This window comes from Mercurialis annua, linkage group LG8 (genome assembly GCF_937616625.2).
Source record: "Mercurialis annua linkage group LG8, ddMerAnnu1.2, whole genome shotgun sequence".
NCBI classification, from domain to species: Eukaryota; Viridiplantae; Streptophyta; class Magnoliopsida; order Malpighiales; family Euphorbiaceae; genus Mercurialis; species Mercurialis annua.
In genome coordinates, this window is record NC_065577.1 from 1106685 (window position 1) to 1134027 (window position 27343).

Consider the following 27343-nt stretch of genomic DNA (forward strand, 5'->3'; position numbering starts at 1 on the left):
TCCTCCTCTTTGTGAAGAACAGACTCTGTTATTCTTGTTCTTCACGAAGGTGAAGAACAAGTGGTTTGTTCTTCACCTCCGTGAAGAACAATTTTGGTATTTTACTTGCGTGAAGAACTAAACAGATCTGCTCCTCGGAAGAGGAGAATAAGTTTCTTTTCTTCTGGTGAGGAGGAGCAGCCTCCGAAATTTAAAAAAAAATTAAAAAATATTTTCGGTTGTTTCTAATGAGTTCATTGCTGTTAATGGTCGGAATCGAGTGGTTTTCAGTGAATGGATGGGTTATTTGTCCAGTTTTGGTATAGTTTAGGGGGATAGTTTCTCTGGATAGTTTCTCTAATCTCTTCGGATTTTTTTTATCTATTTTCTCAACTATTTGACTTTTTTGATCTCTTTTCACGACCTTGTATTTCGTGCCAAGTTTAAGGAGTTTTTTTATTGAGCATTTTTAATAATTTTTTATTTATTAATTTTCTCACATAGCTAACGCACCACTAGTTTGTTGCACGACGGTGTCCTGCAATAATTTTTTCATTTGTTTTAATCAAAATTATCAAATACTTAGTTTACAACTTTACATCTAAAAACAAGTTATCATAAAAAAAATTCTCTGAAATTTTCAATATTTTTCACCCTCCAATAACACAATACGATAAGATAAGCTCACAAAAAAAGACTCAAGCTTACACTAACCTCTATCACTCACCATGGAAACAACACTCCTCTCATCATTCCCATCTTCAAATTCATCTCAAACCCTAACCCAATTCCGCTCATTTCAAAACCCATTTCCCATCTCAACTCCCTTCAAAAAACCCATATTTTACAAACCAATTTCAATCAACTCCGCCATTTCAAGAACCCGAAAAGAAGAGACAGTCGAAACGGTCAGAACCCAGTTAGAGAATTGCTACCTCGTAGCAGCCATCAAGTACACAGGCTTTACAGTGAAGCAGTTCCAAGAATTGAGACGGGCATTGCCCGAATCAACCAAGCTTCTCGTCGCGAAAAACACGCTGGTTTACAAGGCCATTGAAGGCACTCAATGGGAGGCTCTGAAGCCCTGTATGAAGGGCATGAACGCGTGGCTTTTCGTTCACACGGAGGAGATTCCTGAGGCGTTTAAGCCTTATAGGAGCTTTCAGAAGGAGAAAAAGCTGGAGGATAATGATTTTACGGGGGCGGTTTTTGAAGGGAAGTTTTATGGGCCTGGGGAGTTTAAGCAACTCGAAACTATGCCTTCGAGAGAGGAGATTTATGCGAAGATTTTGGGGGCGTTGCAGAGCCCTGCAATTGGGTTGGTTAGTACTTTGCAGGCTCCTGCTAGAGATGTGGTTATGGTGCTTAAAGCTTATGTGAAGAAGCTGGAGGATGAGAGTGGTGGTGGAGGGCAATAGTGGCATTGAGGTGAGTGTGATTTTGTTGTTGTGCAATGTGAAAAAGATTTGATTTTGTTGTTTTTGGATTCTTGTAGTAAAGTTAATGAATTGAGAATTCAATTTAAGTTGTAGAATTTTGTATAATTCTAATTTGGTTGGTGATCTTGAATTTTAATGTGCAATTTGACAAACTTGATATTCTGTGTTAGGGAATTATTGAGAGAGGTTTGGAATATGATATTGAAACTTCATTTCTATGAATAAGATTAGTTTTTAAGTATTTGTGTTGGTTATTTTTCTGTTAGTTTGATTCAAATCTGACTAATTTAGGGAAGTTAAAATTTGGAAGGTAAAGTGTGTGGCAAGTTAGTTAATAATAAGTCTTTAAGTTATTAGGGTAATTGGCTTCTAATGATTGAGACCAGGGTTACTTGTGAGTTTTATCATGTTTAGGTAATGAAGGAAATGAAATTTGATAGGTTTTGTAGTACTGGAGCTCCATTGTTGGCTCGGACAAAAGCTTATTCTGATATGATCACTGTTGTTATGCATTTGGTTTTGCTGTCTTTCTTATAGAGACATAACCTTTTTGCTATAACTCTGTTTTACAATTTGCCTGTTTCGTCAATAATTTTACCTTTTCTAATGAACATGCTACAAGATATTGGCAATCAATTTCTGAACTATTATCTGTTTTTGCAAGTCCTATAGAAACTGCTTCCCTGCTATCTTGAAATATTTTACGTCCAAAACCGAATTTGTCAGTTTTGTTTGCTTATTCTGCTTGGTTTGATTTTTGCACACCCCTGATTCAAGTGTTCAGATATGATTTTTGCACCTTTCTGTTTGCTTATTCTTGCTTTGGTTTGTTCCGAAGTCTGGTTGATAAGCATATGCAATTAATGCTTGCAACCGCTCTAGCTTAATGGCATCCTTGAAGCCAATTATTATTTGTATGCTGTGAGCTAAATGATGTAAAGCTGTCCGTAGATTGATGCCGTCTACTATTTGAATAATTATAAGCCGGAGGGATGATCTCGGGGTCTAGCTGGTACTCGAGTTAGAAAGAAGCATCATAGTTGAGTGATAGAGTAGCTATAAAGTGCATAGTGAAAATAGTTCTGGTGAGAAGGTAATTAGGAGACTGCTACTTTGAGGTAATTATGGAGATGAAGATCTTGAGTTTGAAGTTAGTAGACTCCATTTTTGCTAGCTTAACAAAGGCGTGAAGTTAGACACCGCATCACTATCTATGTTGGACGTGAACTTTCCGAATCACATGTTTCCGCATTTCGTAACTGCTTCTGAAAATGTTTTTAAAATTTCAGAATTTTATATTTATAACCAATTCTTGTAAAAAATATTGTTTAGCTGTTTTTTGTTTTTGCATTTTTTTTGTTTTCAGGTTCTGTTTCCATGCAATATAGATCACTATAAGCCTTTAGCTTCCTTGACTTCAAATTTAGTAAACATGATTTATGTGGCATTCATAAAGTTTCTCCTTGGAGCTGTTGTGCCCTTGGTGACATTATTAGGTGCACGAATTCTGATTTTGATTATTTTCGAGCTAATTTTGAATAACTGGCGAGTTGGTTCGAACCAATTACACCCTTAATCGTGAGTTTGGGAAATCAATATACTTTTTCCTTAATGTTGAGGCCGTTGATCCATTCCTTTGACTCGTACTGATGAGAATTTGACTCCGCGAGAGATTGAGCAAAAAGTAGCGGAATTGGCCTATTTTTTGCGTGTACCAATTGAAGTATTTTGAAATGAGCTGAAGAATTAACATTTTATTAACAGGAGCGACGAAATCCAAGAGTCCTTTTTTTCTATAGCATAACTCAACACCTATTCTAAATTTTGGAATAAATTCAAATCTAATGAGAAGTAGATAAATATTTCTTATAATTGCAAGTATATGCATACAGATTAGTATCTGTACAGAAATCAACATGCTTAATTCCGAATCTATTTTTAATGATATAGTGTTGAATTTCTTAAATTAATTAAAAACATTACTTCTTATGTATTAAGGTGTGTAAAAATTCACAAAATTCACAAAATTGAAACTGGGGAACCATTAAATAAACTTTTGAAACAAGAGGTACCAAATTATTAATTATGATATGAATCAAAAACCTAAAAATAATTTGCTCTATAATCAATTAACTCATATTAAAATTATTTTAATCAATTAAATACCATTTTCTAATTTTAGGCTAAATAACTCTCAAATTGGATCATCACGACTTGTGAACCAAGACCGGAATTTTATTCCGCAAAGGCTAATTCAAAAGGCATACTGCGCCACTTTGTAACTTAAGGATTAATTAAGATAATTATTAAAATCAGAGTACTAGTTAAAATAAACTATATGTTAAGATAAACTAGAATACTAACTAAAATAAATTATTATATTGAGATAATTATCTAGTGTACTAATTAAAATAGACTACTTTGACTATTTAATAATTACTATTTTAATTATTTTTTAATCATATAGAATTTTAAATAAGGTAAACAATTTGAATTAACTACTATTTTAATTTTAATTTTATAATTATAAAATTTGCGTACCAATTAAAAAAATTAAACAATTAACCCCCCCCCCCCCCCCCCTCCCTCTCTCGAAATACTCCAAAAGCTGCCGTAAATCACCTCGCGATCACACTCTTCTAATTATGATGATCTTCAAAGCAATGACCGCCATGTCAAACCCTAACCCGATTTCACTCCTCCGAAAACCCATTTCCCATTTCAAACAAATCCATTCCAACCCCAAGAAACAAGAAACACTCCACTCCCTAAAAACCTACTTACAAAACTGCCACCTCCTAGCTGCAATTAAATACTCAGCTTTCACACCAAATCAGTTCCAACAATTCAGAAATTCATTACCGGAATCCGCTCATATCATCGTCGCTAAAAACATGTTGGTCCAAGTTGAGCGCAATGTATGGGAAAATACATTCATGAGGCCCAGAATGTGAACCATATAACCGTGGGCCGGACACCACATTAAACCCAAAACCCTAAGGTAATGGGTTAGGTAGTCCATCCCACTTATATATTCCACATTCTACTCATATCTTTCCAATGTGGGATTTCCATCACACTTAATATTCAACAATCTCCCCCTTAAGTGTGATACCCTTCCACATTAGATCGCTCAACTTACCTCGGAACTAGACTCCAACCCTTTCGGGATGGCTACCCGGAGTCACCAAGTTCCACCCAGCCGAACCGGGCTCTGATACCAATTGTTGGTCCAAGTTGAGCGCAATGTATGGGAGAATACATTCATGAGGCCCAGAATGTGAACCATATAACCGTGGGCCGGACACCACATTAAACCCAAAACCCTAAGGTAATGGGTTAGGTAGTCCATCCCACTTAATATTCCACATTCTACTCATATCTTTCCAATGTGGGATTTCCATCACACTTAATATTCAACAAAACACTGTCGCTTATAAGGCAATTGAAGGCACCCAATGGGAGTTATTGAAGCCCTGTATGAACGGAATGAACGCTTGGCTTTTTGTTCATACTGAAGAAATTTCTGAGGCTTTGGAGTTGAATGTGGAGGAGAATGATTTTACTTGTGCGGTGTTTGAAGGGGGGTTGTATGGGCCTGGTGGTTTCCGGCGGCTGATGAGTATGCCGACGAGAGATGAGTTTTATGGTGGGCTTTTGGGCGGGTTGCAGAGCCCTTTGATTGGGTTGGTTTGTTGTTTGGAAGCTCCGGTTAGAGATTTGATTGCGGAGGTTGAAGATTGAACCCTGGTTTTGGTAGGAATAAAGGTCATTGTGGTCCTTCAATTTGTGCGTCGGCTCAATTAATTTATTAATACTTTTATTGCGGTTTTGGTACGATTTGGGAGTTATTTGATCTAAAAGAAAATATTATCTCTGATTAGTTAAAATTGCTAAATTTGAATTAATCTAAGTACAAGTTAAATTAGCTCATGGAAGGTAGCATAAAGTCCTCAGAGATTTGTTGTTGATGTGTTTTGAACATTTTTCCTCCTAAATCAATTGCATTATTAATTTTAACTAACTAATCTTTCCTTTGAGTGTTTATCACATATAATAATTGTACTATATGGAGTATTTGCAATAAGCCAATACAATAAGCCAATAAACATTTACAACAGAAAATATTTTTTTTTTTTTTTTTTGAGATAAAAAGTTCTATTAATCAAAAGCTGATTGATCAACCAATACATAGAATTTGATAATTGGAGGGACATGCCCCAACCAATTAGATAAACTAAAATAGCCATATGCTACCACATGAGATTTTCTATTAAAACAACATTTATGCATCTCAATTAAGCTAAAGTAGTCATGTGCTATTAAACTGATAATATTACAAAGCAAAGAGTTGTTGTTGAAGACATCCATTACAACCTTTAAAATAAAGGGAATTAGATTAGCTTCGCTCGCCATGATAATACTACCTTTAATCGCACGACTGCTACAGCTAGCAGCTATAACTTCATCGTTAAAGTTTCTGATCACATCTTCTGTGACATATCTCTTCTCTTGAACATTAAAGACATTATCGATATTGACGCAAAACATACCGATATTTGATGAAATCCGTCGTAAGATGGTGGCTCTAATTGTTTTAGAGATCCAAGTCGCTTGCATCGCAAAAAACAATTTCATCTCTAACGATGAAAATAAACTATTCTTAATTTCGATTAGATCAGATCTAATGAAATTAAGATACTAGAATAAAAAATAATTTCTAAATCTAGACCATAAATGGCCAAGAAAGAAATTTTATTCAAAATTAAAGATAAAAACTATGAAGAAAGCTGAAAAAACTGAATATGAGAGATTAGGGAGGTGATTTTAGGCCAAAAATGGCCAAAAACCACCTCCCAAATGACAAAAAGAAAAAAACTTACTAGGGTTTGAGAGGTTTCTCAAAGAGAGAGACGGCTAGGATTTGTTCTTTTTGAATTATAACAAATTTACAACAGAAAATATTTTAATTATTACTTACAATAAACATTTACAATAGAAAATATTTTGATTATTACTTATATTTTTGGCCGTGTTGTAAAATTTCTCTTTCTTAAACCTATCATTTTAAAACCGAGGTCAATTTCTTAATGTTATCTAAATGGATGACAATTAGCTATTAGTTACAGTGTGGGATTACATAATAAATAATGGAGTAAGAATTTATACCAATTAATCTATATCAACTGTCCTAAATTACTCGATGATATATCACAAAATCGAGCTTAAGTCAAGCTCTAAATAAATTCAAGCTCAAGCTTAACAAATTTGTTGGGTTCTTAACGAGTTCAAATGGTCCAAAAAATAATAATATTAACATTAAGTTTTAATGATAAACTAACAGAAAAAGTTATAATGTACAATGAACTAGTGTACTTATTGTAAAATATAAGGGTAAAACTATAAATTAGATAAGCTCATCTGGTCAATTACTATAAAGCTCAGCTCAGCTCGACTCAACACCCTACTCGAGCAGCTCAAACTAGAACTCAACTCTATTAATATTGACTTGATTTTAGATATTTTTTGAGTTAATCCAGAGTAGCTCACGAGTTAGCAAGACTTACTTACACCCGTAGCTACAGCCGAGAGAAGTGATATGATCTTGACTTGCAATTTAGTTATGAGGTTGTTAAAAGAAAACATACAGACATTCTCTCGTATAGAAACCGTGGTGCATTCATGCTGTTAATAAAACAATAGATTTCTTAGCCAACTAAAACCAATATAAAACTGGGCATCAGTATCATATATTTCTCAACTTTTTTGCCTAAGGAGAATAGAAAAAATACATCACTGGCAAATTAATCACAACAAAGACAACCCAGAAAAAAATAATGAAAGTTGAATGTTATCAGGTTGTAGAACCGTGTTAGGTCAGTCCTGCTTCTAAAGATTGCGGTCGGGTAGTCGATTTGATACTGATAATCAAGAGTATAAGTGGAACCAAACCAGCACAGCTTCTTCATACGACGACCACTTTCCAAAACACACCTATAGTTGAACTGCTTGAGACCCTGTATCCAAATAAATTCTATGCGTCTCAGTAACTACAGAGATATCCACAGTAATTAGTAATTACCATAGCAACTTAATAAAGATTAAAAAGTATTACGAGTAACTGAAAGTAGATTGGGTAAAGAGTGAAATCTTCATAAAACCAACAAAGCACACTTTTTTCAATTTCGCTTCAGCGTACATATCGCACCTCTATAATGATAATACATATACACAAACGGTGATACAAGTCTCAAAGCCACTTTGATTTTAGTGTGAAAAAGAGAGGCAAATAACCAAAGAAAAATGCCATTAGATGCCATAGATACAAAAATTTGGCTACTCAATGTTTAAGCGTTTTGCAGAAGACTATAAATGATGGTGTTAATAATTCAATCCACAATGAGCAATAAAAGGCAGCATGACATGTCATGTCAATATAAATGCAACAAAATTATAAGTGCATGAAAAGCTTAAAAAGAAGAAAAATACAACCATGTGAAAGATAAAAGAGAGCATAGTTACAGTTCATGCTCATACAAATTATCACAGAATCTTCTGCATAAACATAAGTTAGTAATGATGTCACCGAAACAATATCTAAAGAAGCACAAACTAGCTGAGTTAGAAAACAAAATTTTAAACCAACTCGGTGAGTTTGATGCTATCTCGCATTGCTTTGTCCATAACTTCTTCATAGGACAAACTAGAGATAAAGCAAAAACAGAGAAGATTCACGTTTCAGCTTAAACAACCGAATAAAAGACAGATGGTTCATTGACTATCTGCGGATTGATTACAGACCTGATAGTGCCGTCATGAAGTATACCGGTGCATAAATTCAACTCTATGACATTGCAAAGTTTCAATTAATCATAGGAATCCATGCTCATACAATAAGGAGTATTTTTTTTTTCAGGAGATGGGTAGTTGGGTACTATTTGTTAAGGTACCGCAGCTGTAGTATAATAACTAACGCAAGCATGTTAAGCCAGACATTGCTTGCCCCTCAAAATTAAGCTGATCCGCTTGTAACTTAGTAACATGTTTTCCCAATCATAGGTGTGTTATTTAGAAATCAAGCTAACTTCAAGAGGACTTGTAGAATAAATCATTCTTATGAGTAACAGCAGTGCAAGATTCATAAGTTGGCATTGGCAATACAAGCGATAGAGACAAGTCAAAGCAGCAGAAACAGGGACATACCTACTGAATCTTCTTTTCCTTGTTTGAGGAAAATGGAATCTTTTTAAGGATGCTATCATCAATTTTCCTATACTGTGTTTGAACAATTTTGTGAGTTACAGAAAGCTTCTCATCAATGTGGTGTTGATATTTGTCGTAAAGCACCGGGGCTGAGAAGCTAAGGAGAATCCCTGCAAGAAAATGTATATCCATGTAATGAAATTAAACTTTATTCATAGAGAGAAACACACAAGTGATAGTAAAGGACTCAACTTACCAACATAGACAAGAGTCAGAAAATTGCAGAGACTACCAATAATTGATGCTACCCATAATCCAAAAGCAACCTGAAGAATCAGGTTACATTTAAATCATCCATGCTAACTTCAATCTTTTAGACTAACAAAACAATAAAATACAATTTTTTGAACCAAAAGCTGAATTAAAGGTTAAATATGCTAACCTGAAGGAACAATTTCAAATTTCTACCAATTGCAATGTCGCGAGCAATAGACAAAGCTATATTAGCATAAACTTGAATCACAGAAGCAATCTTCACAATGGTCTCCTCTGATATATCCAAGTCAGGCAAAGGAGGCAGTGGCCTAAAGCATGAAGTTAGCACTAATCATCATTTTTCCGCATTTATAAAATCAAAACTAGAAAAACAAAAAGTTCATAATCAAAAGTTTTTTTTAAGGAGAATTAAAAAAGTTCACTCATGCCCAATGACGGAGGGAAGGGGGGCATGGGATGGCCATGGCCCCATCCAACTTTCTAAAAATTGCAAAATTAGGACCTAATTTTTTATATTTTATGATTTGGCACCCCTTCATTTTTAAAAATTTGTCTCCTCTATATAATATATATATAGTGATTTGGCCCTCCTAATATTAAAATCCTAGTTCTGTCACTGCTCATATCCCATGACGCCTTACCCATTTAAGTTGACTCATCTCATTTCCCAATCTAAAGTTACACAGTGTGAGTTTATGATCAATGACGTAGAGAAACCCCCTTCAATCAACGGTTTTGAGGAGTTTCCGAAACTACTCTACATTTTAAAAAGGAAACTCTCAACTTGAGACCTATGTTACATACACTGATGCAATGTTCAAAACAATTCAAAATCAGATCAATCCTAGCATCATTTCATTTCAATAAAATCAAACTCCAAGTCAGCATAACCTTTCAAAACATGAGAAATTAACTAAAGAAAACTGTAATTAAAATCAATTATTTCACTAATTCAAAGTCCAGACAAACAAGAACTATAATAGATTCTAGTAATCAGCAGAAAAAATAAGTTAAAAACTAAAAAATTAATTACCTATTAAGAAGAGAAGCAGATTTAGCCCAAAAAAAGAGAATAGCGACGAGCAAAAACAACACATTAGCGACAAACGACAACAGATTATAACCGGCGCATTCAAATAGCAGCCATAGAGTTGTTGAAGCAATTAAAACCGTAACACTTGCACACCACTTCTTCCACAAAAGTACATCCGCCACTAAAATAATTACATTAAACAACGAACATAAAATATAATCAGATCGATCTCGAACAGAATTAATGTTTAAATTAACATGCAATGAGAGATTAAGAGACACGAACCTGAGCCGCCGCCGAGAAATTGATGAACGGAAATCCGCCGGGGAGGAATCGAATCTACCATTATTTATGATTAAATCGATAATATTTAGGGTTTTTGTCAGTAATGTAAAATGTTGTGGGAGAGAGTACACCAGGAGGAAAATGATGAGAAATGAGAATACGAAAACAGACTAAATTTTCCCGAGAAAATTATTTCATAACGTATATACAACTTCAGGAGGAGTCAGACGGTAGAATTTTCTCTTTGGACCGGGCTGGCCTAACTTTTAACTAGGCCGTACACGCAAGGTTTAATTTCAAAGGAAAAAATATTTTCTTCAATTTTTTCCATTTTTTAATATTGTAAAAGTACAAAAAGTCGATCTTTTTAAGAAAAATAACTTGTTTTCACTTTTCAAGAAAGAAAAAAATATAATACTAGTTACATAAGAAATTATTTAACTATCCCGACATCCAAAAAAATAGCTCGTATCTGACATACGTCACCAAAGTCTAAATTTCAAGTTGTAATTGCAAACATGCTAAATAAAAAAATTCACTAACTAATTACATTACAGATTGACTTGCAATAGAGAACTCGCTCTAGCAACGATAAAAAATGGGGCTTTCGTCGTCCGGAGTGATATCAATTTTGTTACATGAATAATCTATAGTTCCTCGATGTTTTGCAAATATTCTTCTGGCATTACGTCGATAAAAGTTAGATGCCATTTCGAGGATCTCAACTGATCTCCAGATGATTACATTTCCTAGTTCTCCAAATGTGCCTGGCAGATGAGTAATTGCTTAACTACGAGGCCGAAACATAATTCTTATTGCTGGTTCTTCTTTTGCTGCTTCTTCGCTGCCATCAGAGTCATTCCCGTCACCATCTGAAGATTCATTTTTCTGCTGCTCTTCACCACCTGCGTTCAATTTCATCGTCTTCGCTTTTTTCTTCTGCTTTTTCTTTTGGCGTTTCAGACGTTTTTTTAAGGTTCTTTCTTCGGCAGCTTTTAATCTTTCTTCCCTCCTCATATTAAATTCAGCCAATTCTTTTCTTTTCTGGTAGTCTATGTCCATCCTTGTAAGCCTGTCTTGCTCTCTTCTCCTCATTTGTCGATACTGTTGTAAAATCAAATAAAAATTCACAATGTGTAAATATCATCTCCTACGTATCACCATGTGTCCATATAATAAGTATTTTACCCGCTCGTAAAATAATAAACAGCATTCATTAAAATATATATTAAAAAAAGAAACGCAAAGGAACCATAACAGAGCATTCTATAATTCTGTTATAAGTTTGAAACATAGAAATAAAAAGAGTTCAATAGACTCCGGAGATTTCAAATAGCTACGTAGAGTGGCCAATGAGCCTCAGAAGCAAAGATTCCTTTCAGGCATAGAACATGAGCCTATACTGACAAATCATAAAACAAAGCACAACGAGATATAGCAACTAAAAAGAGATACATGTCTTAAAACTTAATCTAGGAATATGTATGTTCCCATACTAAAATGTTAATTCTTAACTTAAATCTTCAACATTCAAATCAAACTAACTATTTTTCAAAGATCCAAATCCTTATACATGGTCGCGATATTCTCCCTCGCACAACAAGATATAGTAACTAAAAGATATGCATGTATCTTAGACAGCCTAACTCGCACTCCTAGTCCTTGAACTAGTTCAACCATCCACTCCTCTTCCAGCTATCCTAGTCCAATTAAGAAGATCATTTCCAGGTCTCAAAGCCGATTAGCCCGCCTGGACTCCTTTTGGTTGTGTTAAAACTAAATTAGCGGATATGTACATTTCCATACTAATTCTTAAATTAAATCTTCAACATTCAAATCAAACTAATTATTTTCCAAAGATCCAAGCCCTTATACATGGTCGCGATATTCTCCCTCGCCATTCGAAGCATTAATATTAATTGCAAAGGCGAAAACTCTTCCAATCTTCAATAGCATGAACCTCAAACAAAGAGAAGCTCCAACTATAAATTTATAATCACAAACTTACACACTGTGTATCATCGAGTATATACGTACCGCAAAGAACATCAACGTGTCAGATTGGTCGAGATCTTGAACAGGGAAAAATCTAAATTATATATAGTTATATGCATTTGAATATTTATGTTCACCCTAAAGCAAATGCTTATATATAAGACACTGTCATACTAATGCAATTACTAATATAGATAATCTAAAATTAAGTTGCACAAACAGCATTATAGCTTGTAACTGAGAATTAACTGAATAAGCTACAAAGAAAATTAAACCTCATTTTGAATATTAGGGCGTAAAATCACCTGATGAAAGTCACCGGAGCCGGAACCTGCAGAACTTCCGGAGGTGTTGCTGACACGAACAGGAACATTGTCAATGATTCTCCGGAGCTTAAGTTCTATATCCTCCTCCTCTTCTTTGAACACCGGCGGCGTGTATTCCACAAGAGCGTTCGAAGCTATTCCAGCCGACGGGACAAGTGAACGCGGCGGTACAGCAGGTTTTTGCTTCTCCGGCAGTGCTATTACCTGTAAATTGCTATCGTTTGGCTTGCCTGTCGTCGACATTTTGGTTTTGAAAAACCCTAATTTCTTGATTTGAGGTAGTATTTTGGGTTCTTCTGTGTGTTGATTATTGATGAAGAGTTGGGATAAAAGTATGTCGTTTAAAGGAAACAGACGTTATAGGCTTTTTCGTTTTATTAGCTATTGTCGTTTGGAGATTGCTTGGCCTCGCTTCAAAAAACATGGATAAAAGGATTAAACATTTTAAGGCCCTTTAACTTTACGTTTTTAATTTATTTAGTGTCTAATATTTCATTTTGTTTTATTTATTTCTGAAATTTACGTTTTTAGTTTATTTGGTTTCTAAATTTACATACCTTGTTTTTTTTGTTTCCATACTCGTTTGAATTCGGAATTGGGTCCAGTTTGAGCTCTCAATTTAGTATTTAATTGTAGGATTGTATTCTAGGTTATAATGGCCAAGACCCGATTTGTATCGGGCTGCAAAGCCGTCTTGGTATTATGCCACATTATCCGCGCTCTAAGTCCAAGTCCGCCAGATACCAGCAACTTCTGGAAGCGATTTTAAGTTTTTTGAATTCGAAACTGACCTCGGTTTGGACCAATGGAGTCGTATTGACCAGACGAAGAACTTTCGTATTCTGACCAAGCCCACTGATTACATAGATAGTCAAACGACAGACGAGTCATACACTTCCATAAGTTTAAAGTATTGTTATCCTTGCATGTATATGAACTGTATGTGGGTATGTTTAAATTGTCTAATCTCTTCCCGAAACATGCCTCATTCAATTTTAACAGGTTTAATAACTTAATCACGTTAATTTAACTTCAAATCCAGCAACTCAGCAAATCACCTAAAAATCTAAAACTGACATAAAAAAGTAATTAATGGTTGTATAATCATTTAAGATAACTTTAAAATAAAATATTTCTCACATATACATCTGATTTAAACTTTGTGCATGCAAATTGACTAAGACCCACGTTTGTCTGTTATATTATAGAAACCCCTATAATTAGATGCTTGTTTATAAGTATTTGCTATATGCCTGACATGCTAGTATAAATCGAGTTAGCCGCATGCCTTATATGATTTCGAACTTTCCTTTAATAGCTTTTTAAATTTGTTTACTTTCTAACACATTATCTTGTGAACTGTATGTACGATTAAGATGATATATACTAGATATGCATTGTAAACGAGATGCGATCGATAAACCAAAGTATATGAGTTTTGGTAGTGTCAATCGAACCCGATTTTTTGGTCTGATGCAAGATGATCTCACTATAAGCGTGCGATGTTGTCTAGTCGGTAGAAAATGCATTTCCTAACTTAGTTAGGTGGACATCCATTTTTTTAAAAATCTAACCAGATTCGAAGTCTGCCGTAAGGCTGGGCGAGTGGCCCCCGAATTCCGCTCTGCTCACATTAACTCTTTTAGAGGTTAATTTTTTTTTAAAAAGAAAATTAAAGTTAGACATAATTGTAAAAATTAAAAAATTTGGTTGTAATGATAAAAAATGCAAAAGTTTGGATTTAAAATATGACTTTAAATGTACATCTAACTACATATGTATCAAAAAAAATTAAATGGATTTTGTTTACCACGTCCAACAATAATAAAATCTAAATATTGTTCAATATTATCATAAGGATTAAAATATTTTACAACTATGTTGTATATAAAAATAGTGAAATTAAAGAAGAAGTTAGTATAATATATAAATATATATACTTTTTGAAATTTATACTCACGAATTACCATTACAATTTTTAGGGACCAAGCTGACCATAAATCATAAATTTAGGAACCAAGTTAACCCTTCGCTCTAAGAAATTCGGCCTAATACATTTTCGCCATCTTAGGAAAGAAGAAGGGTATTGCTATTCGCCGCCCGCTTTTACTTAGCACCGCACACGCAAAAGACATTTCTGCCCCTCTAGCAAAATTTCAAAAAAAAAGTTCTTTCAACTCATTCGAACACACTCGAACAACTACGTAAAAAGTCGAGTAAAATGACAGATAACGAGTATAATTCGTCGGGAAACGAATATCGACGTTTAGAAACAAGTTTTTCCGGCTTTTCCAAGATAAAAAATAGTTTTTTTAAATTTTTATTTAAATTTTTTAAAGGGGGACGATTGCGTTTCACGTCCTCTCCAGAGGAGGGGACGCCGGAATTCGGCGTCCTCTCCGGAGGAGAGGACGTGAAAACCAACTTTTCTGGAGAGGACGCGGGCGTCCCCCTTTTCCGGCCGCGACCGAAACGTCGCGGCCGGAAATTATTTTTTTTTTAAAAAAAACGTTAAAATGATTTTTTTTTAATAATTACAGTGATTTTTTATGTATTACATATTATTACGATTTGTTAAACCTAAGTATTTATGTTTTGTAGGTTCATTTAGAAGATTATGGCGATTTTCATCTCGTTCGGAATCCGACATTTTCGTAAAATATGAATTTGAATAGAGTTGAATGAGTTGAGAGGATTTATGTTTTTTGTTTATGAGTTGGTTTTCTATTCAAAAAGTGAAAAGGGCAAAAATGTAATGTGGCTGTGCGGTGCTAAGTAAAAAGGGGCGGTGTTTAGCAATCTAGATGAAAAACGAGAAATAAAGCTGCACACTGAACCGTCGTCGTTTCGACTCTCCTGCTTCCCCTCCTCCTCCTGCTGCTACCGATCAGCTCACTATCTCAACCAAAACGAAAAATTCTCTGTATCAGATCTTAACGTCAAACCTCAATTTCAATTTCCATCAAAACCTAAACTATAAAATTGACAAACAAAGACGAAAATCCGAGACAGTCATGTTGCCGACGTCGTCGAAAATCCGATCATCGTCGTCTTCGTCTACATCACGACCTAATTCTAAGTTCCCTCAGTATCTTCGTCGAATCATCAAGGTCCTTTCATTTATCACATTTCAAGATCTGAATCTATACTTTTGTATCATTTTCTATTAGATCCTTAATTTGATTTTTTGTTCTTTTTTATAATTAATTACAGTGGCAACAAATGGATATAGAGTATACATTCTGGCAAATGCTGCACCTCTGCACCTCTCCTAAAGTTGTGTAAGTATTATAATTATTCATTCAGTTTAATATTGTTTTCTGAATTTTATTTCAGCTCAGCTTAGATAATTTATGAATTTTATTTGATTTAGATAGATTTATTTAGCTTCGTAATGATTCAAATGTGTCATTAGTTTTTGGTTATTTTTACTAATTTAGTTTTATCATTTTTGTGTATGTTCAACTGTACAATGGATGCAGCTATCAGCATACCAAATATCATAAACGTAAGTTCGTTACATGCTATGTTGATTTTGACTTCGATTGTTTTTACATCATGCTTATATAGGACGTGTTATATGGAATGTGCTTTTGTTCTGATAGGCATGCTGTTTTTTAGCTGAAATTCACACTGTTTGTCTTTGTATGCATTAGTCTTTGTGATTAACCGATAAATGGTTGTATATCTAGAAACTGTTTAGTAATAATTTAAAAGAATGTAGAAGAATTTTCGTTAGTGCATTATGTGAATGATACTGATTCCAGCTTAATGCCCATTGGGACATGAGTTGATTAGGAAAAGCTATCCCATAAGTAAAGATTGTAAAATAGGAGGCTACTCAAGAGTATTTATTGTCAACTTTGATATATCAAGTTACTCAAAAGCGTTATCTGTATTTATCCTTTTTCTTAATAAAATGACATGTTTCATCAAAGCAAGATTGAAAATTAAACATGCCTCGATCTTTTTTGAACAATATGGATCTCCAAATTAATAATATGTATCCTTTCAACATTCTATCTACTTTAGCTGTGAAATTCTCAGATTACAATATGAGACTTTGTCGAGTTATCAGATAAATTTGTATTAAATTGCTTGTAATGTCTTTAAACTGTCAGTTTGGGAATTCTAGAAACTATCTAAAGATTTAATGTCAATGTATTTTGTAAACTCGTTGTCTTCGGGTTAATACTAGTAGGAGGTGTTGTTCGTCTCAAACATGCTTGTGGAGGAAGAAAATGTTCATGCACTTTGGTAGCTAATGCAGTTGTCGAGTTATTTTTTCACACGGGGTGTTCTTTAATTTGCATTACCAATTATTATTATTTTTGTTGTAAAGTATAACGGTTAAAAACAGGATAAAATTTGAAAGTAGCTATATTTCTTTTTGTGTGTGTCAGAAACTAAGAATCAATGGGCACGTGATGATCCAGCTTTTATTGTAATCTGCAGTCTCCTTCTGGCAGTTGCTACTTTGGCTTATGGTGCTGCGTAAGTTTCTTGTATATAGTGCTAGTCTATTTTCCCGTAAGAAAATTTTTTGGGAACTACTTTGTTGGGGTTTATTTTAATATTGGTTGTTTTCATTACTATCTTACTTTATAACTTTAATGGATTCCTTGCTAATTATTTATCTGCTTTCTTCTTTTATTTCAGGTATGACCATAGCACTGGACATGCTGTTTTTGTAGTTATTTCAGTTTTATTTTCCCATTTTATAGTTACTGGTGTTGTTCTTGCTACATGCTGTTGGTAATAACCCTCACCCTGATGCTATTAACAAGTTGATGTTAGCCTAAGTAGACATGTCCCTAAGTGTACTGGTAGTTGAAATAGCACTTCTATTGAACATTCCGCTTTCTGCTTTTCTAAAATTTTGCAGCATCTGTTTTTTGGCTATAGTAAAATATTTTCTGCATAGTATTTATCATTCACATGTTATGCTCCTTGGGAATCCAAGCTGATGGAATGATGACATTGATAAATAAGAATTAGTTTTAACCAAATGTTGTTTGCTAAATTCTGCTATTACTGTTGGCAAAGATAAATGTTTCTGTAAGAGCAGTATTTACATGGCTGATGTTTTACTTAAACCAGTAGATTTTTCTTTTTAATATCCTAACTATTTTAATTTGTCTCTCAATTCTCATCATGTCGCTAGTTATCCAAAATATTGTTTCTCCATGTTCATTAATACTCCTAAGTCCTAATGGTACTCCATGATATTTTGTGAGGTGTCATGCTAAATATTGAATTTGATTATGGGTTATCTAATTGTGAGTTCTATACAGGTTCCTGACTAATACATATCTTAGGGAAGAGGCTCCAAATAGCCATGTGGTCGAGCAACGGGTTGAATGGTATAATTTGAAATTTTGATTCCCACTTAGTGATAAACTTTTTTCTTTCTTGTTTGTTTATTTTATTTATTCTTGCCATAACGTCTACATTTTCTTTTTTCTTCTTGTTTGGTTAAGAGGTTTCTTTTTATTTATTACATTGGATTTATTGTTTGTTTTAGACTGGTCACTTAATTTGTTTTGTTTCTCTTATCTTTGATTGAAGGCTTTATGCATTCGATGTGCACTGCAATTCTTTCTTCCCATTGTTTGTTATGCTTTACGGTAATTTCTAACTAGACATGTTTGGGTTTTAAATTTCAACCACAGTTTCTCCTACCTTTATATTGACTGTGTCTTGTTTTTGTTACAGTTGTACATTATTTTATGTCTCCTCTTTTGGTGGCTCATGGTTTCATACCTATATTGCTGTCAAATCTGCTTTTCATGGTGGCAGCATCATATTATCATTATCTCAACTTCTTAGGTTATGATGGTAAGCTGAATTTTCATTTTGAAATAAACGAAAATGTCTTGGTCCAAAATGTTGCCTGGTCAATAAATATATGATATTTGCATCATGTTAATGTTATCTTCATGTTCTTTATTGCTTTGCTTAACTGTTTTCTTTACCAAAACTCCCAAATGGGATAGCTGGCGTGAGGAAATTTTTAAGATCAGAAGTGAAATTACTCCAGTAATGCCAATTAAAACACAATGAAATCTTCGTGCATAATAGCCGCTTTAACTGAAATGTCTAACACTTCACATTCTCCAAAAAGACAAGTATCTTACTTTGCCAAGTGTAACTATGTATACATGAAAGCATGAGTCAACCCAGGGTGTCATCTTGGTTGAATTTTGATTTTTGATTCTGCTCTCTTTCTAGTTTGATCACCCAGTAAAATTTGGTTAAACACACATTTGGCTCCTTGCACTATCAGAATTCTTTGAATTGGGTCCCTCTACTATAATTTGTATATATTGAATCCTTGCACTTTTAATTTTGTAGACATCAGGTCCCTCTGTTAGAAAAACTGTTAACGATGTCAAGTTTGAACGAAAAAAAAACCCGAATGAGGGACTTACTCTTAATAAAAATTGTAGGGATCCAATTCAAAAAAAAGTTAACATAAAAAACGAATACCTTTTTTTTTATCCCAATCGCACTAACGGCATACAGAGTATACTCACTTCATTTCCGTGATGGAGGAGCCTAATCCTTACAGAATTGATAGTGCATGAACTTAATAATGACAAAAAAGTACGGGGTTTTAATTCAAAAAAGTGTATTAGTGGAAGGATCTAAATCTACATTTTGCCACATGATTTTTATAAACTGTTTTAAAGTGATAGAGAAAAGATCTCTGTTCTTCTCCATTGGGGATTTACTGTTTATTGTCCTCACCAGGTAGAGAAAATAAAAGTAGAATTTGTCATTAGTAAAGATGTCAAACTGATAATTGCTTGAACGTAGCTCCAAAATCCGATCCAGTTTTGCGGCTTAATGGTCTTTAGTAAGTGATTTACTGATACCGTTATCTTATGTTGCAGTGCTTCCCTTTTTAGAGAGGACAACATTTTTCCTATATCCGATTGGTGCTGTCATTGTCCTTTCTCCGATTTGTAAGTATTTATTAACCAGCCTTTTGCTTCAGATTTATTTGTTGCTCGTCGTTAGAAATGACAATTTGTGTCTGCGGGTCATTAATGAGTCGGGTCTGACTAAACACGAAACTCGATTAGCAGACACACAAACACAAAACGATATCATTTTTGATATGTAAAATCAAACCATGACACGTTTATTAGATGGATTATGCGACACAATACATTTAATGAACATGTTAAATTATTAATCGGTCAATCTTTTCAAATGATACGTGTAAACACCATTTAATTATAATAGATAATTGTAGTTAATATAACACAGAAAATTATTACTACCTATTAAAATATATAACATTACAATTATAAATAATAAAAAAATATAATTAAGAATTATAATATTTTAAAATAAATAATATGTAGTTAAAAATATTTAATCGTGTTTGAACGAGTTAGGCGTATAAATTCCATTTACACAAGATTAATCATGTCATAAATGGGCTGACCCATTTATGACTCGAATTTGTTTACATCATACTAACTCGTTGAACTTCGTATCATTTAATTGTGACATGTCTAAAATTCCCAAATGTACTCGGCTTCTTATTTCTTTTGAACTTGTTTGCAGTGATCTTAAGCGGGTTCAATCCTTCGAGATATTTTATGAACATTTACTTCAGTCAAAGACTGTGATTTTACAAGCTAACATTTTGGGTTTCGATAGCTCATACAATGAGGTGAGGGGATAGTTCGGAGACTGCATCAGTGGCGAAACGCATAATTCTTTCACAAAGATGCTAATGAAAAAGCTATTGGTTACGACGTGAAAAATCTGTTAGCTTCTTTATAGTTCTATTCCTGTAAATCTGAAAGAACAGAATCAAGTGAAAATTGGGTAGAAATCTTTTTTGAAGATATAATCGATCAATTTGATAGTCGATTCAAATCTGAAAAGTAGAGTCATGGTTAGTGTGTCACTGGTGGTATGCATTTGCTGACTTTCTAGAGTTTGCTAGTGATGTTTTTGTGTGTGCTTCTAGTAGGCAGTGGATGCAAGTGTAAAACTTGCAAAGAATTGGTGTAAAACTGAGACAAAAGGGGAACAAAATATGAGGTAAAAGTCATTGTTTTCAGCTGCTATATTTTCTAGGAAAACATTATTGAAAGAAATGTCTGTTAGTAGGCTGGCAATTCGTATTACATGTCGGATATATACTTCCGTATATCTATTTAGATATAATACATCTCAACAAATTCAAATATATCCATTAAAATAATCGTGTTAAAATTTTAAGCATGGCATTTATTTAACGGGGTGACATGATGTAAATCAATTAACCTATTTACTAGTAATAGATATGTCATAAGATCATAATTTGTACAAAAATTTGTTTAACACGTTTAAATATTTTCCTTTACAAGTTAAAACGTTTTCATATGGATATATTTGAATATTATATGATAAATTCACTTATCAATACAATTAGTTAAACATGTTTAAATGTATCTGATACGAGTTAGATGAGTTAAATTTTTATGATTTGAATATCCGTATAAATTAACTCCAAATTCACTTAACTTCATGTCATGTCGTACTGTTTATATGGACCTAGTCGGAAATTGCGATCATGCTATTAGTAGTTTCTTCTTTAGGCAAAGCTTGAATGTCACAGTGCAACAACATTATGGGCATTCAGCTGAGTGCTGCCCATCATATTCATGACTGCATCTTCTCAACAACAAATGACATAATAACTACCCACCTTTTGTCCCAGCCTGCTATTCTAATTTTTTAAAGGCAAGTTCTTATGTCTTTTTCTAGCAATTGATTGGAATGAAGTAGTTAAAATCAACTGCCTCAATTTCATAATTAAACATTTACCATCAAATTGTGGTTGAATATCTTCAATAATCAACCAGTTGTAATTGGAAATTTCCGTAAGATAGTAACAAGTTTCATCTAAAAAAGAAAATTTATAGATACTAAATTGCTTGAGAGAGGGACATGGCAACAGATTTAACTAAAAATATGAAGTTGGTGGGATATTTGATCAATAAGATGAATGGTTGCTAAAGATATTAATACTTAGAATTATAAATTGGAACCACTCTCATTTTAGTTTACAATTGATAAAAAAATTAAAAAGTTTGATTATAAATGAAAACAAATTGAAAAGATTAAATACTTTTAGGTGAAATTAGGTCAAAAATAGCGTTTTTGAAAAATTGAACTATAAATAAAATAAAGTTGAAAAGATTAAATACTTTTAGGTGATTAGATCTTGATTACACAATCTTCTATATAAGAATATGCATCTTAAGAATGGGAGAAATTTTAAAGAGCCTACCAACCATGTCTTTCATATACATAATCAATTAAATTCTAAACCGATGCCAAAAATAACAAAAGGCCTTTTACACGTAACGGATTTTGAAGTATTATTAAATAGTAATTATAATAATTTTGATGACATTATTTAAAAATAAAATAAAAATTAGTTGCCTCTTTCCACATTTGTCTACAAATTTACCTAGAAACTTCTGACTATAGTTAGCATTTTTGCAAGTTTTGGCTTCAGTTTAAGAAAGATTTATTGCATAACATGATCCCACTTTAGCATCTTAGTAAAGATAATTGGCCATATATAAATAGAGAACAAGCTTAAATTATTAGGAAGAATTAATACATCAAAGATCATGACAAAATACCAAATCCATAAAAGTAAAATCTCAACATTTCATATCTATATCACAAACACTTTTTGCAAATTTGGTATCTCTCATTATCAAAAAGACAATTTTTTTAAATAAAAAACATATAATCCCAACCAAAATGTAGAATTAAGATAAAAAAGAGAGCACACCTCAGCTTCTTTATTATCAAAAGCAGAGAAAGAACAACAACTTTATATCCCCACATTATAGATGACTTAAAAAACAAGTAAACTTGGATATTTGCTAGTTCATTATGCATCAAGCTTGCTGCCTGCAACATCCACAACAAACCGATATCTGACGTCGTTTTTCTCGAGCCGTTCGAAGGCAGTGTTGACGTAATCCATTTTGACAACTTCAATCATTGAGGTTACTCCTTTTTCTCTGCAGAACTCGAGCATTTCCTCTGTTTCTTTGATGCTTCCTATGAAACTTCCTGTGATTATCTTCCTCCCTAAGAAGATTCAACCGAAAAAATAGAACATTTCAGTGTCGGGTTAAATGCAAATAAAAATATGACCTGTAGTGTATTTTAAATATGCAACACTAATTTTTAATTTTTGCAATTCGAAACACGTAGTTTCATTTTTTTGTAATTCCGCAGGAACTCATTTTACCATGCCTTTCGTTTTTGGTTCTCGCGTTTCACATCAACACCGATTAATCGGATTTTCAGTTGGTGATTCAAGTTACAACTAGGTAGACATTATATACAACATTCCTTATTTTTCAATGAGTGTAGACATTATTAAAACAGAGTATTCTTTCATTTTATTTTTCCTTTGCCTAAAGGAAGCAATGGAGCTAAAAGAAATAAAAAAAATCTATAAAATGGAAATCAAATGCCTTATATGATTTTTCATAGCTTAAATACAAATGAAACCATGAACTATACCGTGCTTCGTAATTTCAACACCAACTATTTACTTTTGCAATTCAAATACGAATTTTCATTTTTTGTATAATTCGAATCACGGACTGCATATCCAATCAATCACTGTTAATGTGAAATGCCATAATCAAATACGAAAGGCATGCATGGTAAGATGAGTTTCGACATCCGCATCACTACTGATGTCTCGAATTGCAAAAAAATAAAATTATACTTTGTGTTTGGAATAGCAAAACACATGATAATTCATAATTTAATTTGCATTCAATCTATGTGATGAAACTCCAAAATCCAATTAAGGACCAACAATTAACACATAACTACATAAGATAATAGTAATCTATTGTTAATTTGACTTCAATTCACAATCAAAAGAGAGAGGAGGAGACTCACCAAGCATGAGCATAGGAGTAATAAACTGCATTGGAGCACTAATAACACCCATCAAGATCAACTTCCCATCAAGTTTCAACAAAGACAAATAAGGCTCAAGAGGATGAACAGCAGGAACAGTATCAATGATATAGTCAAGAGAATCAGCAGCTTGTTGCATCACATTTGCATCCGAGCTAACTAAATATTCATCAGCACCAAGATGTTCTAAAGCCTCCACTTTTTTCTTGTCTGATGAGCTGATCACAGTCACATGATGTCCCATTGCCTTTGCTATCTTAACCCCCATATGACCTACTCCTCCAAGCCCTAAAATTCCTCCTCTTAGCCCACTTTTTTTCAGTCCAAAGTGGTTCAGTGGGCTATAAACTGTCACACCAGCACATAATAGTGGTGCTGCTTGCTCTGGTGCCATACCATCTGGTATTTTCACCATAAACCTGAAAATAGTACAAAAAAGAATAAAAATTCACTCTTTTTTCTTGTTTAATCAATTGGAAGAAACGAGCGCTTGTGGAAAGAACTGAGCCCACGACCTAGCAGAGCCAAGGGCTACCGTTTGAGCTAAGTGACTAAATTTTGGTCAACAACCATGGATTTTGAAAATGGGTTTATTACAAGAAAGTGAGTTACTTTTGATCAAAATCCATGAATTAAGCAAAAAAACCACTCTTTTAATCAAAATCCATGAACTAAGCCAAAAAAACCACTTGATTTTGGAAATGGTTTAATTTCAATCCAAGAAAGTGAGTACCTAATTTTTCTTATTTAATCAATTAAAAAGACAAAAAAACATGATTTTAGAAATGGGTTTATCTTATAATGCAAGAAAGTGAGTAACTTTTGATCAAAATCCATGGATTAAGCACAAAAACCACTTGATTCTGGAAATGGTCTAAATTCATAATCCAAGAAAGTAAGCACTTAATTTTTCTTATCTAATCAATTAAAAGACAAAAAAAACATGATTTTAGAAATGGGTTTATCTTATAATGCAAGAAAGTAAATTACTTTTGAACAAAAACTATGGATTGAGCAAAAAAATAACAAACCCTAATCCAAGAAAGTGAGTTACTTTGATCAAAGACAAAAAAAACATAGATTTTGGAAATGAATTTTTCTTGAAATGCAAGAAATTAAAGTGACTTACTTTTGATCAACCACCATGGATTGAGCAAACCCTCCTTGAGTAGGTTTTCCATCAGTATAAACATCATTATAACTCCAGATTTTCTTGTTGCAATACTGCTCAATCTCAGTATTACAAGGCAAACAATCCCTACAGCAACCTACAAGAACACCAACTCCAACTGTATCTCCAACTCTAAACTTGGTTACCTCTGATCCAACTTCCACCACCTCACCAACCACCTCATGCCTAAAAAACATTTTCAAAATCAAGAAACCAAAAAAAAAATGAAACAAATTAAAGAAAATTAAGGTTTCTTGAAAAAATTATTTGTATTTAGTACCCGGGAACCATAGGGTAACGTGACATTCCAAGATCATTCTTAGCTTGATGAAGATCAGTATGGCAAATTCCACAATATGTAACCTTTAACAAAACATCCTCTGGTCCTGTGTTTCTGCAACAAAAACAAACAGAAACGATACTAAAACGCTTCGAACACTTGACGTTTCGGGCACAAAACTTCGTTTTTAACATAAAAAAAAACTTGAAATAACACTGTTTCGCCGTGTCCGTACTGCATTATATCAAGAAAATTATGAATATGAAGTCATGGGAATAGAACTGACCTAATAGTGTATGTGTAAGGAGAAAGAAGTGCAGAAGGGTCTCTTGCAGCCCATCCAACAATGGTTTTCTCAGTTTCAAGACTGCCCATTGTTTTTGAGTTTGTGTTGAAAATGAAAGAAAGTTGAAGATATGAAAAAGGTGATTGAAGTGTTGGATGTAAATAGAAAGTAAAGAATGCACTATAGAATTTAGTATATAGGCCAAATGTTGTAAAAAGGCCAAACCTTTCATAAAAGTTTCACAAAAGTCCTGACCTTTCAATTTTATCGATTTTGGCCAAAAACAAATTATTTGGTTTCAATTATGGCCAACCGTCAATTTGATTTCAATTTGCCTATGTGACACCTATGTGGTGCCTATGTGGCATGCCAAATATTGAAAGGTCAGGACTTTTGTGAAACCAAATAATCCATTTTTGGCCAAAATCGACCAAATTGAAAGGTCAGGACTTTTGTGAAACCAAATAATCAGTTTTTGGCCAAAATCGACAAAATTGAAAGGTCAGGACTTTTGTGAAACTTTTGTAAAAGGTTTGGCCTTTTTACAACATTTGGCCTAGTATATATAAGTAGTGGTGTGAGTATTTGGTATAACCGAATTAACCAATCGAAAATCAAACCGACATTTTAATTTGATCCGGTTTGTAATATATTCGGTTGGATAATGGTTAATGATTTTAAATTATTTGATTAACTCGTTTTGATACGTTTTTTTTATTAAATTGACCAAATCGACTAAATTAACCTAATATATTGTTTTGATTTGATTATAATCAGTTGTATATATATATATATTTCAATAACGTTGATGTTTATAAAAATTTAATTCGATTTAATTTGATCCGATAATAAACGACATAAACATAACCTAGTATTTAGTATATGAAGAATATAGTTATCTCGCCTCTCCAATTTAAAATAAAAATTAAAAACATATAAATATATGATTTTGAATAAAAAAATTCACTCCTTGTCAATTTTGGTACTTTATACCTTAATGTAAGGTAAACTTATTACAAAATTGGTCAATTACAATTCTTTTTTCATCTAAAATTATAAATTTGAACTAAATAATTATAACACGTGTCACATATTAAATAAATTATTTATAAATTATCGTAATGGACTTGATTCCCGTAAAAATTTCTCATAAAACGATAGGAAAAGAAAAAAGAAGGCCTAATGGTAAAAAAAACCCAAACCTTTATGACTTATTGCAATTATATCCAAACCTTTTAATTTTTGCAATAATATCCAAATTGTATTTTTTGTTGCAATAATATTCAAATTGCATTTTTTGTAGCAATAATAGTCAAATTTATGGCAAAATTTGTTGTTTTCAATTAAGATATTAGGATATTATTATGTTTTGATGTATAATAATATAGTCAAAGTCCCAAAAAATGGAAAAAAACTCAAAAAAAATCACATAAAAGTGCAATTTGGATATTATTGCAACCAAATAATACAATTTGGATATTATTGCAAAAATTAAAAGGTTTGGATATAATTGCAACAAGTTGTAAAGGTTTGGGTTTTTTTTGCCATTAAGCCAAAAAGAAAGGGGTGGCTACGTGGCATATGTAGTAGGTGAATTGCGGGGGTTGGTAAATTATCCTCTGCTTCCGTAACCATTACACTTCTTCTTGTCTGACTTAAACGCATTATTTCCTGTCATGTAGCGACATTGTATTGTAGACTTGTAATCCACATTTTTGTGGCTTTAAATTTTTATACATGTATGATTTAATAATAAAAATAAATTATCTACTGTCAAAAAAAAATAAAAAATAAATTATCCAAGTATATGAGTTTTAAATTATTATTTTACGGTTGGTGTTTAAAAATTATGGACCAACTTCTTGAAATTAATGCAAATATTGGATGATTAATTTTGTTTATTACCTTAATTACTAGACTAATTGGGAATATAACATGGCTAGGATTGTGCACGGTTCGAAAGAGTCGAAATTAACATATTTTTAAACCAAATTAAAATTGAAGATCTTTGAGATGTGATTTTAAAATATTGAAATTTTGTTTGGTTTGGCATAAAAAATTTATCATTTCGATTTCCGTTTGGTATGAGAATTAGATTC

At 33.1% G+C, this 27343-nt stretch overlaps 6 protein-coding genes across 6 annotated transcripts; 3 read left to right on the forward strand and 3 right to left on the reverse strand.

Moving 5' to 3' along the window:
- Positions 1-614: 614 nt before the first annotated feature.
- On the forward strand, positions 615-1548 carry LOC126661417 (50S ribosomal protein L10, chloroplastic-like). Its single transcript, XM_056104041.1, has one exon. The coding sequence runs from the start codon at positions 708-710 to the stop codon at positions 1395-1397; it is 690 nt and encodes a 229-aa protein (XP_055960016.1). The 5' UTR covers positions 615-707; the 3' UTR covers positions 1398-1548.
- Positions 1549-4773: 3225 nt separating this feature from the next.
- LOC126660021 (50S ribosomal protein L10, chloroplastic-like) lies at positions 4774-5442 on the forward strand. The gene has a single exon (XM_050353350.1). It carries the CDS (start codon positions 4899-4901, stop codon positions 5160-5162), a length of 264 nt encoding a protein of 87 aa, XP_050209307.1. The 5' UTR covers positions 4774-4898; the 3' UTR covers positions 5163-5442.
- Positions 5443-7079: 1637 nt separating this feature from the next.
- LOC126659545 (reticulon-like protein B11) lies at positions 7080-10386 on the reverse strand. Its single transcript, XM_050352842.2, has 6 exons — positions 10216-10386; positions 9931-10111; positions 9064-9205; positions 8878-8947; positions 8622-8791; positions 7080-7435 (listed from the first exon to the last, which is right to left on the reverse strand). Exons 1-5 carry the CDS (start codon positions 10274-10276, stop codon positions 8622-8624), a joined length of 624 nt encoding a protein of 207 aa, XP_050208799.1. The 5' UTR covers positions 10277-10386; the 3' UTR covers positions 7080-7435.
- Positions 10387-10617: 231 nt separating this feature from the next.
- LOC126659629 (uncharacterized) lies at positions 10618-12932 on the reverse strand. The gene is made up of 2 exons (XM_050352942.2): positions 12516-12932; positions 10618-11319 (listed from the first exon to the last, which is right to left on the reverse strand). The coding sequence occupies exons 1-2, from the start codon at positions 12777-12779 to the stop codon at positions 11002-11004; spliced, it is 582 nt and encodes a 193-aa protein (XP_050208899.1). The 5' UTR covers positions 12780-12932; the 3' UTR covers positions 10618-11001.
- A 2511-nt stretch (positions 12933-15443) lies between these two features.
- On the forward strand, positions 15444-20626 carry LOC126662239 (uncharacterized). The gene is made up of 10 exons (XM_050356147.2): positions 15444-15646; positions 15750-15817; positions 16019-16044; positions 16940-17030; positions 17196-17291; positions 17831-17899; positions 18105-18163; positions 18252-18374; positions 19433-19504; positions 20115-20626. Exons 1-10 carry the CDS (start codon positions 15551-15553, stop codon positions 20177-20179), a joined length of 765 nt encoding a protein of 254 aa, XP_050212104.1. The 5' UTR covers positions 15444-15550; the 3' UTR covers positions 20180-20626.
- A 1558-nt stretch (positions 20627-22184) lies between these two features.
- Positions 22185-25414, reverse strand: LOC126660858 (probable cinnamyl alcohol dehydrogenase). The gene is made up of 5 exons (XM_050354553.2): positions 25245-25414; positions 24959-25072; positions 24637-24864; positions 23487-23926; positions 22185-22655 (listed from the first exon to the last, which is right to left on the reverse strand). Exons 1-5 carry the CDS (start codon positions 25331-25333, stop codon positions 22453-22455), a joined length of 1074 nt encoding a protein of 357 aa, XP_050210510.1. The 5' UTR covers positions 25334-25414; the 3' UTR covers positions 22185-22452.
- Positions 25415-27343: the final 1929 nt, after the last annotated feature.